Genomic DNA, 17,506 nt, shown 5'->3' with positions numbered 1-17,506 from the left:
GTTCTGCTCTCGGCTTCTGTTCTCATTTCTACCCTCAGAACTGCGTCTGTCTCACGGTGGGAAGGTATGACATGCATTTAGGCATTCTTGTGTTAGTCTGTGGTATTTCATTTGCTCACTCGTTACTCGTATTACTTTTGTTAATTTAATGTCACGATTTATTCGGAGCTATGTGACATACTACTGGATTTGCTTATCATGTCAGGGTTTTCATGGAAAGTGTTGGATTTGCCTGAGACCTTACATACACCACCCTTCTAACTTAATTTTTGTACTGAAGTTAGGCAATGATTGAATCGTTGCCTAAGCCAGTCAAAAATTATTCCGTTATCTAAATTTTGTTGCCTACTGTTCAGTCACGTTATTCTGTTCTATGCTAGTTTGTATTATTAATTTATATTTTTATAGTCTTCCTTATTATTCTAAAAAATGACAAGTGAAGAATATTTTTATGATATTATTAATTTTTAATTATTTTCTTTATTTATTTAAGTGTGAAGTTTGTTTTTCAAGAAGTTTGTTATCGAAGGTGAGGAGTCTTTCACATCGATTTTCTTAGAAATATATTTTTTTAAAATGTAGTAATTAAGTAAAATCTATTCCTAACACATTTTCTAAATATCATGTACAAGTAAAATGTTTTTGTTTCTAGACACTTATTTCAACATTGTTACACTAACAAATAAGAATTATTTCCAAGAATTGCTTTGACAAAGAACTATATATATACACAAGTATTGAGATATTATCCTAACAAATGGTACAAATGTTCAAAAAAAGAGAAAACATCCAACAAGACAATTTTTTATTCTTTGTTTTTATAAGAAGAAAATAAGTAAAATATAGTTATTCTTTTATTTTTATGAGGAGAAAATAAGTGGCATCTAATTTTAATGGTTATTAATGCCTTACTTTTGTTCTTTATATACTGTCCATTTCAGAACTAATGACTTATTTTTATCGATAGTCTATTTTTCACTTAAGTCCATAGTCAATGACTGTTATTTTGTAGTTTATTAGCTGCCTGGTGTGCTTAACTTATTTAGTTTTTCACACGTTTCTTTTGCACAATTCCTACATCACTTAATTTGATTTCACACATTCACACAATCTTATGAATGTTTAAGCATGAGGTTGGCGAATGTTTTTGCATGGAGGTGATGGATTTGAGCAAGATGGATGTGGGCAAGTATTTGATGTACAGCTTCGTTCGTCATTCCTTGTTGGTTTTGCAAGTGTGTGTTGCTGTTGTGGAGGTCCCATAATGGAATGGAGCTGTGAGTGCAGAATCTCGTGGTTTACTGGCTTTTTATGCCTGAAAGTCATCGTTATGTGTCGCTGAAAGCTGTCGTTTTTCGTTGTAATACTTCGCAGACGACTAGTTTACAATAGGATAGGGATTTGGGAAGGTATGTCGTCTATTCTTCACCCATCTTCTTTCTTGGTCTCAATCTTGCGAATCTTCAACTTCTGTTCTTCCTGCTTTTTCTCTGATTCTTACTTGCTTCTTGGTTCTTCTCTGGGCAGGAATGGAAATATTTATTGATAACTAGTCGCTTTGAAGTTCTCCTCTGAGTAACAGTTTGATAAATGGTTTGGGCGTGTCATTTTTACTTTGTGGATGTTTCCTTCAGTTTCGTGCATCAGCATGCTGTTTAATAGCGGTAATGTGACTTTTACACATATTTTTTGCCAGTGGTGGATTGCCCAAGCGGTCTTCTCGTCGGGCCGTTTTTTGCTTGCTCTGCTGAGTGGGGGCGTTCCGAGACCCTTCTGGCATTCGGTGTCCTGTCGTGTCTCTGCAGGGTTCTGGCACTATGTGATTCCACTTGGCAGCAGATTTATTTACTGCCCACTTTCGCTACAAGAAGGGCCCTCTGTTGGTCTCGCTGTCCTTTCCTTTCTCTCGACGCTTCTGCCTTGTAGGAATCGTGTCTTCCTAATTACGTCCTTTTCTTTCTTGATACATCTCTCGTTGCAACTTGTGGGTCGTTGCATCTCGTCCTTGATGGAGTTTTTACAATGGTTCTTACAAAAAGTTTTACTTATAATCATCTAACATATGTCTAGTACCTACATTGTTTTATGCCTTCTTAAAAAGCTTTACAAATTTCGGCGCCCTTTCCATGTTACAATTCTAAGATATTTTGAGTCTTAACTTCTACAAAAATCCTCAAATTCGTTTTCTTTTATTCTTTTTTGTGTAGTGTCATGGTGTATAGCATTTTAGTATTTCATGCTGTTAGACTATCTACAATTTATCCCTTCACCTTAATCTATGGTACTATTGGTGTTATTATTGAAACTACTTTCTTTTTCCCACCTTCCTCTCTCTTCATTCTTCTTTCTCCTGACGATCTTATCTGCAACATAATCTTGAAATATTGTGCTGATTATTTACCAGTAATAAAATTAATCTTCAAACTTGTATTGCAAGTATTTAATACTGCCAGTCTTAGGTAAAAATACCTCTGCTTTATCTCATAAAATACTCTCTAATTCTCTTCTACTGTGTTCCGAAATACCTTGAACTTCTTGCAATTTTTTGTTGATTTCTTTATGGACTTCTAACATGAGTTGAGGCGATTCCCCCTTTTGTGCATACCATTCTAGTTCTTCATCCTCTTTATCTCGCGTCATTCTTAATTGTTTGTTTATAACTGGTATTTCTTCTAATTTTAGCTTTTGCTCAAAGAGAAGTGTGACATTCCCGAATGTTACTCAACCTTTCCCCATATCTATTATCGCTCGTCTCTCATTTAAAAAATCTGCACCTATAATCAAATCTACAGTTAGTTTTGGTATAATCACGAAGTTGGCTTCGATCTTTTGACCTTGGCACGAAAGAGTTAACCTTGTTTGTCTCGTAACTTCCACAGTATTGTTTCTAATAGGACCTCTTACTTTAATCTTACGTGTTTTCAGAACTGGCAATTCTTCATTGGCATTACTCTGCATGAATAAGTTTTCTGAGATCGCAGTCAGTTCACTTCCGCTATCAATTACAATATTGAATGGGATATGCTTTACCATGGCCTTCACAATTGGTTGAATTTGAAAGGGTTGGTTCTGTTCTTCTTCTTCTTGCATCAACGAATCCTCCACTGAATCATACATGAGTCTTTTTAGGAATTTCCCTTGTGAATTCGAACTTTCTGTAGGACAAGCTTCGACTGCTACTTCTCTCTCTCTTATTTCCTCTTCTCTATTTCTTCCTTCATTTACGCTTTCTTCAACATCCTCTACTTTTTCCTCATCCTCGTCTATCTTCTCCTTCTTCGTCGCTACTTCCACATAATCGCATCTAAATGCTCTAATTATCGCTTCATAACTTACTTCATTATATACGTTGTGTTGTGTGCCCACTTGTAACTTATTTTCAACTTCTGTCGACCGCGCATTATCCTCATTGAATTCACTTTCCCTGGTTTCCATCTCAAATAGCTCTGCAATACTCATTGCTTCGTCCTTTCCTCCTAAATTCGTTGTGCATGCCTCCGGTAAATCATCTTCCTCGTCAGTATTCTCCCAATTAATTTCGTCCCAACACGATGTTGTTATTTTCTTGTCTTCGTTTTCATCTGGTCCCTGCGGATTTGTTTCTTCCTTCTTCTCTTCCCGTGATAAGATTTTTACTTCTCTGTTCAAGGTGCTGCAATTGTCCTGGGTCAGTGCATCATTCTCTTTGGCATGGGCGCTTAGCTGTCAATTCGAACGTTTATCGGGTTTTGGTGGTCTTACCTCCACCTCTTCTACCTGTATTCTCTTTTCTTGATCAGCTTGTTGATAGTTGTTATTCCTTCTGTAATAGTTGTTGCCGTTCCTGGGTGAATTATAGTTATTGCCATATTCTCTTCTAAATCCATAACCGGTTCTTTGTTGAAATCTATTGTCGTTTCATGGTGCGAAGTTATCACATGGTTCGTAATTATTGTTTCTTCGTACTGTGTCTTGTGGATTCCACTGCTTTTTGGTTTCGTTTTCACGTGTGCTTCGTCTTTTTCTTGCGTCATCTTCCGAAAATATGAACTCTAGTTCTCTTAGAATACCTTTAAATGCTTCGACGTCATTGCCTCCGCGACCTACTAATGATTGCTGGTATTTCAATGGTAGCTTCATCGCGCATAATTTAATCAACTCTCCGTCACTGTATGGGACATCTAAGCATTGATTTTTCTTTGCCATTAATTCGAAAAATTTCACGGGACTCTTCTCTCCTGAATTTTCAAAATATGGTTTCTGTAATAATTCGAACTTCACTCTGTTCTGTGCTTCGCTGGACCAATATCGTGAGAGAAACTTCTCTCTGAAATCTTCGTACGATCGGCATGTCGCTGGAACATTCTGCATGGTTTCTGCGACTGTTCCTGACATGTGTGCACATATAAAGTCTAATTTGTGTGCTAGCGTCCAGTGTTCTGGTAATCCTACTCGGAATTGATCAATAAAAGTTCGTGGATGTAATGAGTCTCCTTCTCGAAAGTGTTGAAATTCTCTGACTGTGAGGAAATGATCGTTGTCGTACTTCGTCATAGTTCCATATGAAATTCGCGACTCTTCGCCACTTTTGTTTCTGATCATTTCTCCCGTCGTTCTTTCCGGTTGTGGTAGATCCATTGGATATTATCCACTGTAACTTTCGCCTACCCTTGCGTAGTATCGTTGGAGTGGTACGCAATAATTTTCTTCCATCGGTTGTGAACGTGTAGCTGAATGCATTGCACTGTACTCTTCGCGACCTGGCTTTCCATTGTCAGGTATTGGTTCGGTATCTTGTTTGGCTAACCTTGCTGCTTCATTGCACGATCCAAACTGTCTTGAAACATACATTTGTGGTTCCGCATGTGTTTGTGATGACGTTTGTTCATCAAGAATTTCGAAACGTGTTTGTTGCTGTGCAGGCTGTCTGATTTTACGTATGTTACTTTCCGCCTGTGATTGGAATCGCAAATGTGTAATATCTTCGTCAATTGCTTGTTTTTCCGGTGCTGTTACAGATACGGATGTGGTTGCAGACTCTGTACTTGTTCGATCCTGTTCACTGCGCTCTTCAATGGTTTGCAACAACTCTGTTCGCAATTTCTGAAATTGTCGCTTCGTTTGCGCTTCTATTTTGACTATGCGGTTATCATATCTTTTCAGCGCTGCTTTTGTGATACGTTTGTGTAACACACTGTTTTCAACAATTTCACGCGCAGTACCTGCTGCTTGTCTAGTAATTTCGTTTATCTGTTTCTCTAGTTTCTTGACTTCTCCCTGGATGTTGTTAGGTAATGTTTTGATCTCGTCCTGAATGTCATTACGCAATGTTTGTACGTCCGCTTGTACCTTGTCAATGTCTGTTATCAATTGATTGTGACCTGTTATTAAGTTTCCTATCACTTCTCGAGATTCTTTTGCCTAGTCTTCAATATGACTTAGGTGTAACTGAATTTTTTTGTTTTGTTCTTTAATCGCACGCATTTGTCTCTTGGTTTCTGCATTTTGTTTCGTCATTTCTGCATTCTGAATTTTTATTTGGTTCGCAATTTCTTTATTTTGTCTTGTCATGGTTTCCGTCATTAATTGTAATAATTCTGCCAGATTGGTGCGCCCTATTGCGCTTTCTTCCGACGTCCTACGCTCTGTGTTTTCGCCCAATTGTTGGTTTGCAACCGATTGCATTGAACTGTGCTGTAACACGTTTCTGCTCGCATTCCTTGTACTCTGTGGTGAGAGAGCTCTGATTACTTGTACTATGGGTTCTACGTATTCAAGACGCAAGTTAGAATCCTCATCGACTGTCTCTCTACTTTCCAGCTCCTCTGTCGTATGTTGACTTACGTTTTCTACGCCTTGACGTACATTATCCTCGTTATGGTGCGTTATCTGTCCTATTTCTCGCGATACTGCATCGTCTGTTGTACTGTCCTCTATTCTCTGTCCATTTTCATGCTGGTTATCTACCTCAATTCGGTCAAGGTCTCAATCTGCCATTGCTAATCTTTCCGAATCCCTTATTTTCTGTTTTAAAAGCAATTCACGCGCCCTACTTCGAGTCAACATGCGCTCATACGATCTCACGCGTTTCATAAACTTTTTGTTCACACGACTTGACAAACCATTCACTTACTTATTGGGTCAGAACCAACTTGTCAACGATGTAACCGCCACCTGTGCGCTTGCATTGGAGAGAAAACTTCATTGTAACAATATTAAAATTCATAACTTAATTATGCTATTGTCCCTGCTAGAATGTCTATCACATCTATAATCTAGGTTTAAATTAAGTTTCACAAGAGAGAAAACTATCAAAATGGTCTACAGTGACCCTCAATTATCTTTAATTACTTATCTAACTTGTCCTAAATTACAGTGGCTGATGTGGTTTCTCAATAACTATATAACAGAAAAATCATCGCTTTTCAGATTTTTACTTCAAGTGGCAAACGTGAACACCATGAGCTTTAATTGACGATCGACACTAGTATTACGCAAAAAGGGAGTGTAACAGATGAGACTTCTGCACTTCTGAATGAAGCTTTATGCGCTGTTATGCGGCATCGCGTGCGTTCATTACCTTGTCGGTGTTCGTCAGGGGGCAGCGGGCAGCACAGCTCCGCTCACGTCGCCGTCTCGGAAGCAACTCTCTCCTAACTTCTCCTTACTACAATTTTGGTTTAAAAAAACTATCTGGCTGTGTTTTCATCTGACCAATCAGGGTCTCAATGTTAACCTTAAGCTCCGCCTACAAAAATTCTGTCTATCCAATGAGAAACGTTATACTTTTCGTGGTGGGGCAATGTTTTTTAAAGTTTGCAACGTAACAGAGACGCGAAAAAGTCTCACGCTAAAACTTGCAGCTGGTGTGGTCCTTTTAGCGTTATCGTAAGATCTATACTGTTCTTCTGGAGGGCTCTATCTTTTAACATGGGCCGGGGGGTGGTCCTGACGTAACAGAGACGCGAAAAAGTCTCACGCTAAAACTTGCGGTTGGGGTGGCCCTTTTTGTGTTATCGTAAGATCTATACTGTTCTTCTGGAGGGCTCTAGCTTTTAACATGGGCTGGGGGGTGGTCCTGACGTAACAGAGACGCGAAAAAGTTTCACGTTAAGGCTCTAGCTTTTAACATGGACTGGGGGATGGTCCTAACGGTTAGCTGGCGATGTGGGTGTCCGTCCCTTATCGTAGGGTCTTCTTACTTAACACGGTTCTGCTCTCGGCTTCTGTTCTCATTTCTACCCTCAGAACTGCGTCTGTCTCACGGTGGGGAGGTATGACATGCATTTAGGCATTCTTGTGTTATGTTACTTTAAATCCGTCTTGATTGCAAATTTTTTTTATTATTCATATGACCGGTTTCGGTTCATTCAGAACCATCTTCAGATCTGATATTTAAGTTACAGGAGTAACCCGTCCAATTCAGCAACTTTCACATGCTATGTCACATATGTGACGTAGCATGTGAAAGTTGCTGAATTGGACGGGTTACTCCTGTAACTTAAATATCAAATCTGAAGATGGTTCTGAATGAACCGAAACCGGTCATATGAATAATAAAAAAAATTTGCAATCAAGACGGATTTAAAGTAACATTATAAAATCACTGATTGCTGTTATCCCATAAGACATTATGTCTGTTTTTGCAAAATTCTTGTGTTAGTCTGTGGTATTCCATTTGCTCACTCGTTACTCGTATTACTTTTGTTAATTTAATGTCACTGATTTATTCGGAGCTATGTGACATGCTACTGGATTTGCTTATCATGTCAGGGTTTTCATGGAAAGTGTTGGATTTGCCTGACACCTTACAAGGAGCCCTGCAAATTTCGTAGGAGAATTTCTGTGAAGTTTGGAAGACAGGAGACGAGGTGCTGCCGGAAGTACAGCTGTGAGAGCAGGTGGTGAGTGGTGTTTGAATAGCTCAGTTGTTAGAGCATATACCCACAAAAGGCGATGGTTTCCGTTTCGAGTCCCTCTCTGGCACACAGTATTAATTTCCCTGGAAATTTTGCTTCTGAAATTGTGTTATTTAATTTCCTTTAGACAGGTTGGAGGGTAAGTTTTTGCTGTCACACTGCATAAACCAGATGTTTTGCTAAGTTAGTGGGCATTACACAGACCTCAAAATTATTTTGTCGAAAAGGAGAGATGTGCACACTAAATTTAGATGTGGCACAAAGCGTGAGAAGAGTGCGTGTGGTTCCAGGACGTGACGTACGGCGTGGAGGTGTCGTGGCGGGAGGCGCAGGTGCCGGGCCTGCTGCAGACGCTGGCGGCGTGGGCGGCGGAGGGGGCGGCGGAGGGCGCGGCCGACGAGGCCCGCCAGCTGGTGGCGCCCGCGCTCGCCGCGCTCGTCAACCTCTGCCAGCGCAACCTGCCCGCCGTGGTCGCTCTCATGCGCGCAGTCGACACGCGAGCCTTCCTCTGCACGCTCCTCTCCCGAAAGGACCCCTCGCCCGCCACCAAGCTGCAGGTCAGACCCTCCGTAATGGCTAAAATCTACTTCGTCAGCACTATTGTTACTTAGCAATAATCACTCTAACTGAACGCCATACACAGCAAGGAACTGCTCAGAAAATTTTGAGAGGCTGAAAAAATCAGCAAGCTGTTGCAAATAAATATTTATTGGAAACCTTGACATAGGTTTCGACAATTTTAAAATTCAAGAATGAAATTTCCACTCTGCAGTGGAGTGTGCGTTGATATGAAACTTCCTGGCGGATTAAAACTGTGTGCCGGACCGAAGTTTGAACTCCGGACCTTTCCCGTTCGGAGGCAAGTACTCAACAACTTTTCTTTCTTTTTTAATTTTTACTCCTAGGGAGAGGCAGTGGGAAGAAAACATACCCGGGACACTTCACTGTTTAATATTTTTTTTGTGGGATCTAAAATTTAAAAACCTCTCTCACACCGGCCTGATTTAGCTTCACTGATCAGGATAGTAAAAAAACATGGGTATATTAAGGGAATTTTCATTCACAAAGCAGGCTTATCACATTCACACAGTTCAATACTGTTCTATCCTGATTAAATTGAGCTTAACTTAAATTCCATAAGGCAGTGAAGCAATTTCGAAGTCTCGGTACGACGAAAATTGTCAGTCGACCTCTTGAAAATATTTGTAATAATTATTAACTTTCGGTGATCACATGGGGAAGACCGGAGATCTGCTGGTAAGACCGTGTTAGCCTATTTATTGAAAATAATAAGCTGGATATCTTGAGCATACAAAACGGCAGGTTCGTCCAGTGTAGATCAGACGTTCCCCACTGATCCCGTGCAACACAGCGTAGTAAGCAGACACTGTCAATAATAATCAGTTAAATAATACGCGAACACACTTACTTTAGTTTAGTTCATGTATTAAATTCCTTCTCATACAGAATATCATCAAGATGGCGACTAGCTCAACAATACATACATATACATCTTCGTTCTCTCACGGCTAATCGGCATGATCTACTTCATTCTTTCCATAAGAGAAAACATAGATAGCGGAGAAGCTATTCCATGGAGTAAATGGACGCTCCAAGGAATAATAGGGCTCGAAACTACTTTGCATTGATAATCATCGTAATAACCTTAATAGCCTGTTCCGCGAAATTGCGTAAACCAGGGACTCCCCACAGCTTCGGGGGAGGGGGTTCAAATGGCTCTGAGCACTATGGGACTTAACTTCTGAGGTCATCAGTTCATCAGTCCCCTAGAACTGAGAACTACTTAAACCTAACTAACCTAAGCACATCACACACATCCATGCCCGAGGCAGGATTCAAACCTGCAACCGTAGCGGTCACGCGGTTCCGGACTGTAGCGCCTAGAACCGCTCGGCCACACTGGCCGGCGGAGGGGGGGGGGGGGGGGGGGTCATGAAACATGCTGTCTAGGAAGTTCGCAAACTGCTTTTTGTATTTAGAGTGACGTCGGGTGATTTCGTGTTGTTCTGGTAGATAATGCCAATAGTCCATGCCCAATATCACGGTCCGCGAGAGCACGTAGTGCGATGCGTTTCCTCCAATCCAGCGGATTGCCGATGTTTTCTGTGACGGGAAAAAACAGCGTCTGGGAGAAATAAAGCGTCCGTCGTGATCATGGAGTCATCGGCGCGTCGGAGGAGTACCATGATGCGCTGCATCAGCCGCCAAACTCCTTTGCCTTACCACACTGCAGAAAATGTTCGTCGGTGCCCTGCATGCCACATATAAGGCAGAGCGGGGAATCTACCGTGTGAATGTCGTACAGTCGTCGACGGGTGACTGTCTTGCGGTTGATTAATGTATACCAAGACGATCTCGCTGCCGTGGCGAGGAGAGGCGCATCGACAGCTCACCAAATCTGTAGCCAATCCTTCGTTGGGTATTTAAGTTCGACAACATTGCTGCCATGATGACGCTTGAAGTATCGATATATCTCACGGGTAGTGGGGACCCTTGTAGAAGGTATCTGTAACTGAACATAACTAAAATCAACAAAGAATCGCGCAACGTGAGAAAAAGGTGATATGATGCATACCGCCACCGGCGGTTTAAAGGACGTAGGAAGAAGCACGTCCAGGATCGCCGACGTGATGGCATGTTGCCGTCGGTTCCATGTCCGTAGCGTCGCTCGTAGGTATAGAGCGTATAGAGCTAGAGCCTTGTTCCGAACATTCTTGAGATTAAATCCTCGAGAATGGTGTGGGAGAGTTAAAGTCTCTTATTTGACAAACAACATCCCTTAGCTGACATAGTATTCAAAGGCCGCCATTAACTTGTCAACAATACCATGTGGTATTGGCAGTACCTGTTCCAGGTGCAGCAATCGCGAAGCCAGATGAACATTAGTGTATTCCACCCTTTGGAGCAGGTCGTGGGTTCAAAGGCAATTGCTATGTATGTGCAGTTGGACTTGCTGGAGCAGACGCCGGTAGCTCGTCGCCGCTGATTGCCGTAGCGATCGGTTGAACACTACTCCTAACCGTCGCAAGATATCCACAGTCGTAAACGAACTGTGCAGAGCATCCAGCCCCCGTCCAATGTGCATAATCTTCGTTTTATTCATGTCGACCCTGCTACTCGCCGCTACTGCATACGTAGTAAGAAGAGCAACCACTTTACATACTTCGTTCTCCTTCCAGACGAGTTATCATTAAATCGTCGGCATATGCACGACACGTGAAAGAACTCGCACAGATTCGGACGCTTGTAAGATTAAGGAGCGCCACGAAGGAGGGGCATAAGGACGGTGATAAAATCCTGAGGTATCGCCATGCGTCGCATGATCGAGTCAAGGAAATCATGGTTGATCCTGTCAAAGGCACGATCAAAATTCACTGATACGAACACTGCTGGCATGTGACGAGCGTCCGTCAGGGAGATGATGTCACGGTATTCGCCTAGGACAGAATGGATATTGCTCCGAACCTTTAGACAAGCCTGGTCTGGTGGTGATGTCTTGGATCTTACAGTCTTGATTGAGCCTTGCCGCCAACATTCGCGCAAAGATCTTATAGTCAGTTCTGAGCATCGTGAACGGTTGAAACTCCCTACCGATTTCGGTACTGGTATAAGCAGCCCCACCAGTAAGCAGCCCCACCAGGAATTGCGAAGGGACGTCCGTGTCAGGGTTAAATAACTCATTATACACCAGCACCGATTGGGACATCATTAAGTATGCAAATTCGCGATAAAATTCAAATGTTAACCCATCAGAGCCAGGGGATTTATGCACAGCACCCTTCATGAGTGCCCTCCGTATGTCATCTTCCGTTAGGAGTTCCAATAACGCCTCTGCATCCGGACCATCCACCCCCGTTTGCATCTGTCGCAAAATTTCTTCTCCTATCCGTTTGTCCGTCGACGTCCCAGAGAAAAGGAGGCGGTAATGCTCCAGAAACCCAGCAGCAATGTCCTGTTGTGACGTCAAGGGCCGATCATCGCCCTCATGGAGCTCTGTGATCAAGGATAGACGATTACGCGCATGTCCCCTGGACACATGATGCATGCAGATACGTTCTCCATCGACGTTGTCCAAGCACCGAACACGGGTCGAAAGTCCCACCGATCGACGTCTCGTTATCGATAAAATGCACGCCTGAATGCGGTGGACTTCCGCTTAACTCCCTGGAGGACAGGTCACGGAGCACCATGTAGTAATAATGAAGTATATCTAGGAGCCATCTCGCTTTTTCCTTGCCATACGTTATGAGAGCTCTTCGTATCGCCGGTTTTGCACATTGCAGCCACCATGAAAGAACCGTACGGTGCATCGGCAGATTACGAGTGAATGTCTGCCATGTTTCTTCGATCCGTTGGCGACATTCGGGATCCACCGAATAAGGATGAATTAAGTTTCCACGAACTACGGCTCCGCCAGACCCGCTGCCGTGGGAGGGTTAACGTGCATAAATATGCAACATGATCCGTAAAATTCGATCCAGCCTGCTCGCCGAGTGGCTAGTATAAAATGTGTAGTCCTCTCGCTGTCACATACCGGAATTCCTTCCCGAACTAATATCGCTGTACCACGTCCTACGTCTGGAGTCGGTGCTATGTAAGTGTTGTACCCAAGCACGTCGGGGAAGGCAGCATTCCAGGTTTCCTGTACCAGCAGAATATCCACGTCTATGGCGCAAATCGTGTCCCAGAAAAGTTGCATATTTGCAAGCGATCGTGCGGTGTTAATGTTCACTGTTCCCACCTTAAATGCTTGGTCTGTCGTCGTTATCATGCTCGTGTCATGTCATTGGGAACTCCATAGACTTAGTCCTCTACAGTAGGGGGACTAAGTATGTGCCACGCCACGCTGCATTGTTGCCAAATTTATTCAAGATGGCGGCGATAACGTCATCCAAGATGGCGGCATGTAGACTTGCCAACATCGTATGACGTCATCCAAGATGGCGGATTGTGGCGGGAGAATAGTCCAATTGTGCTACGTCCACTAACCTAACCTCAAGAAAAAATGGCGGTAATTTTGAATTTTGGCGGGGAAAATAGGCCAATTGTGCTACGTCCAATAACCTAAGTGTCCAGAAGGAAAAATGGCGGGAAGTTCGAATTCTAACAGGATAATGCATGCAAAAAACCGTACTTGTCTTTTTATTATTATTGATTACCATTTATTAACATTCATTATAATTTGTTATTATTTGTTATTATTATTTATTATTATTATTGACCTGCCTCCACTAGAAAATTCCCTCCAAATTCAAATTCCAACATGATAATGGCTGCAAAACCTTACTTTTGTTTATTATTATTCGTTATTATTTATTAACATACATTGTCATTTATTATCATTCATTATCATTTATTATTATAGGCCTACATCCATTAGAAAATTGCGCCAAATTCAAATTCCAACACGATAATATCTCGAAAACTGTACTTCCGTGTATTATTATCATTTATTATTCATTCAAGATGTCCGATTTTCTCGGCGAGAAAGCCATTTTCCTTACATCCATAACAAAAATCTGTCACAAGTTCAAATCCCAACACCATAATTGATTACACGTACCAACTTTCTCCCTCACTTATCTTTTTCCACTGGTAGCCTATCATAATCACGTCAAATAATAAACTGCAGTGCAGGCACCACGACATCCGCGCTCCAACTGAATTAGTTCAAATCCTCGACACCCCCTGGCCAGCGCACGGAGACACTGCCTACGCCTGTCACGTGAGGCGGCCGGCCACTAGCGCGGGGGGTGAGCCCAGCGATCGCTCCCACGTCGCAAACATGTTTTCGCTGAACACGCTGGAACTTGTCGAGTTTGGTGTCACAGCGGCCCCTTATCTGCTCACCACGTGTATTCGTCACTTCCGCACCATTCCCGCCAAAATTGTCTGCCTCGGAGCTGAATCACACAACTGTCGACCGTTCGCTGCCACACTTTGGGCGCCACGTTCAAACCTGTCGATGCCGACCGCTCACCGTCCACCACGTGTCCCTGTGCGAGAGAGAACGCAGTGCTACACTTTTGGCGGCAAAGTTTGCTCGACAGTGGAATCCGCCATGACTATATAACAGCACTTTGGACCGCACTAGAACGCCCGCTAATTGACTCGCCCTCTCGTGCATGTAATAACTGTACAATCGCTGCGCCGCCGTCCCGCGTACGTCACACACCCTCCTTACACGCGACGGACATAGTCTTCTGTAAATACCTGGAAAATGACATTACGGTCATGCAGGTGTGTCCCAACTCACTTCTCCATCCTCACACAGCGAAACTCCAGAGCGCAGCTGACGTAACGCGGCCGGCTGAGCCCGCTCCATCGGCAGCTCCCTGGCCAGCTGACATCAAGTGACCAGCGGTGCCTGCACACCCCTACGGCCAGCGCGCCAGGTAGGCGGCGAGCGGCATTTCAGTCTGACTACGTAAACATCTTTCCGTGAGTGCGAGCACTTAATGCCGGACACGATGGAACCTGTCGACCACGTGCCGGACAAAGCATACGTTTGGCGCCAGAGTTTGACCGACAGTGGAATCCACCATGACCGTATAACAGTGCGTTTGCTCGTCGCAAGAACGCTCGCTAATTCACTTTCACCACCCTGCTATATTAAATAATTGAATTTACAATTTCATATATGTATGCAAACGTCTTCAACTCCCTAATTTCAACTACATTTCGAGGACCAGACCGCCACCTCCTGTCTACTTGCGATCGTTAACGGTGAACCCGTCGGTCATCAGAGGACTGTGATGAAAGTTGACACAATCCTCTAAATGCACTTTGATTTACGCGATCCCCACCCTGTCACATGCTTGGTGTAAAATCGAGACTGAAGGGTCATAATTTAGTTAGCTGTGGGTATTTGTGAGGGGCTGTAATCACTGTGTACACACTTACCCGACAGACGGGTATTTACAGAGTCGGTGACGGGATGACTTGTAATTTTCACATGGTGGACGCTGCTGTTATACGTATCTGTTTGCTTGTAGGATGAACCGGCTGCTAATAACTATAATGTTTTATATAGAGCTGATGGAGTAATAGTATTATTTCTGACTCGTGATCTGGTGCGATCATTGGGCACTAGACGTGTCCGCAGAGCTATATTGGGCTCGTATCATAGAAAGGAAAAGTTTTACGATTGAGATAGAGATAGCTCAGCGTAGTGTGACCGGGGTGAAGGATGTATATCTGACAGGACGGAAAAGTAAGCGATCTAAGGTTATTGCCCGTTTTTAAGTGCTGAATGTTCTAGTCTTAGGAGTGTGTGTTTATGTTCTCTCTCTCTCTCTCTCTCTCTCTCTCTCTCTCTCTCTCTCTCTCCCCTACCGGAACCTTCGATGCATCGATCATGGATTCTAGAACAATACTTTACAGATGATAGATTGGATGATTTGCTTAAAAACCTATCGAACTACGTTGTGTATAAATATCGCTCCATTCTTGTTCTTCTTAACCGTATACTATTAAATTAAGGCACTTTGAGATCTGGTACTTGTAACGGAACTGAAATGATGGTGGGCTGACAGTAATTTGGAGCCCGCGCGTCGGAAACGGGCGCGCTGGTGTGAGACTGCCAGGGAGTGCACCTTGATGCCATCTATTGGCGAAACTGGGAATTAGCGCTGCCTCTCAACCAAATGCACTAAACTCTCGGAGTCAAATGTATTCTTTTTCTTGGTAATTATAAGTTATTAGCGTATGATTTAATGTTATAAAGCGCTAGTAGTAAATTATTATGACTGGTATGAACTCCAGGGTAATAAATATAAATATTCTTAAATACTAAATGATTTCGGTGAAAAGGTGGCAGGGGAACGCCCCCACTCTTGGTGATACGAGCGTAGCTAGAGGTAGCTGGAGACACAGGGACTGAACAATGGAATGGCCTGGGGAGTGTTGACGTGAGCGGATGTGCATAACTGTGCTCACGCAAAAGTGACTGTGCAACAGCGAAAAGGAGAATATCGTCGCCGTTTGTGGAGTAGAACGCGACGAATGGTTGTCGAAGCCGTCTCTATGCCACTGGGGCTGATTGTAAGAGTTCCTGCGCCCAGATTTTATGGCGGACGCGCAGTAGCTTATACGAGTGCTACAGCTCGTAGTTCCAGCCGCCATTAAGGGCACGAGGCGTGAAGAGGAAGAGCTGCGTTAGCCACATGCATCTCACCACCAGCACCGACACGTCTACCCAAGGCAAGACTGCTTGAAATTGTTAAGTCGAACTTTGTATACATGTAAAAGGAGAATACCAGTTTTCTTTTGTGCAAGTGCAGAGGACAGAATATAGTAATGAGCAAAATTACGACGCATGTTGTTCATTGTAAAGTGTAGTAACCTGAAACATAGTGTAGTGAAATCAGACTGAGGCCACCATCGTCTCTTTCATTTACAATTCTTTTGGTTGTAGAATACTTTAGCGTTTAAGAATGTAGAAAAGAGCAATGGTCACACCAGAATAAGTCGCCTATTTATAGTTACTTAAATTTTTCTGAGTAACCTTTCAAGTAAAGTCACTTAACTAATTCTATAGCAATTGTCCAAAGAGTAATATCCCAAAATCATTAAATAAGTTGAAGGGTAGAAGTTTGTTAACCTAAGTTGCTTAAATTGTCTTGGTGGTAATTACCAAGCCAACTCACAGAAATTGAGAGAGTATTTGCTTTGTAGAATCACCTAGAATGATCAGAAATAGTAATATTCAGAATTAAGTTTAAAATTCAACTCAAGCCGTTTCACTTTGAAACGAGCCAAAAAATTGATCTATTCTTTTGCTCCTTCAGAGCTGGCGACCGTAGTTATAAGTATTTTCAGGAGGATTCGACGGTAAGTCTGCTGCTCTCGTCGTGCTGATAGGATTATCTACTGCTGCTAGCAGTGGTGATTGGATACATAAGCTCACTACCAAGTTAAGTGGGTCAGGTAGGCAGTGTTACCGTGTGAACTGTAGGGCACTGTAGGCCGTGGATCGAACCCGTTCAATCATCACAGCTCTTTGAGAAATAGTCCGGTTAGGAGTGTACTAATCCAATAGGTAAATACTGGCGAGTAACGGTCAAAAATGTATACGCAAGTGAATTTAGCAAGGTCCATGTAGCACCTAGTTAATGTGGTGTAATGGCGAAGGTAGGAGTGGAGTAAAAGTGAGCTGAGCTTGTGGCAGCTGTGCTGTCTTCAAAGATTAATAACGCCAGAATTCACTACTAACTCTTACCATTAGGGCTGAGCTATTTACGGTTAAAATACGTAGCAGTAAGCGCAAAGGCGTGACAGCTACAAGTCCGTATTGGCTTTATACATACGGAAGTAGGAAGCGGGTCATTCTGTCAGTGGAGGGGTTAAAACAACGGAGTCACTTGAGAACATACCCCATTTACTGATGGAAAGATTCGGCGGTTCGGTCGCATGTGGCGATCGTGACAGGACTTACCAATTTTGTAGAATAATGGCTCCAATAAAAGTGTTTTATATAAACTTGTAGTTTCAAGAAAATTTTAAATTTAAAATTCTGTTGTAGACATATATACCACAATTGGTAAGTTCAAGACGACAACCTGCAAAGCAGCAACAGAAAGTCCAAT

At 42.8% G+C, this 17,506-nt stretch overlaps 1 protein-coding gene across 1 annotated transcript in view; it reads left to right on the top strand.

The window, feature by feature from the left end:
• LOC124775530 overlaps positions 1-17,506 on the top strand; it is a 174,736-nt gene that overhangs the window by 19,439 nt on the left and 137,791 nt on the right. Inside the window, exon 3 of the mRNA XM_047250364.1 lies at positions 8,189-8,455. Within this exon, the coding sequence (XP_047106320.1) occupies positions 8,189-8,455 (267 nt within the window). The remainder of the gene's footprint in view (positions 1-8,188; positions 8,456-17,506) is intronic.

The sequence above is a fragment of the Schistocerca piceifrons genome, chromosome 1, assembly GCF_021461385.2.
Source record: "Schistocerca piceifrons isolate TAMUIC-IGC-003096 chromosome 1, iqSchPice1.1, whole genome shotgun sequence".
In the NCBI taxonomy this organism is placed as follows: Eukaryota; Metazoa; Arthropoda; class Insecta; order Orthoptera; family Acrididae; genus Schistocerca; species Schistocerca piceifrons.
The sequence above is the reverse complement of the archived record's forward strand: the minus strand, read 5'-3'. Positions and strand labels throughout refer to the sequence as shown.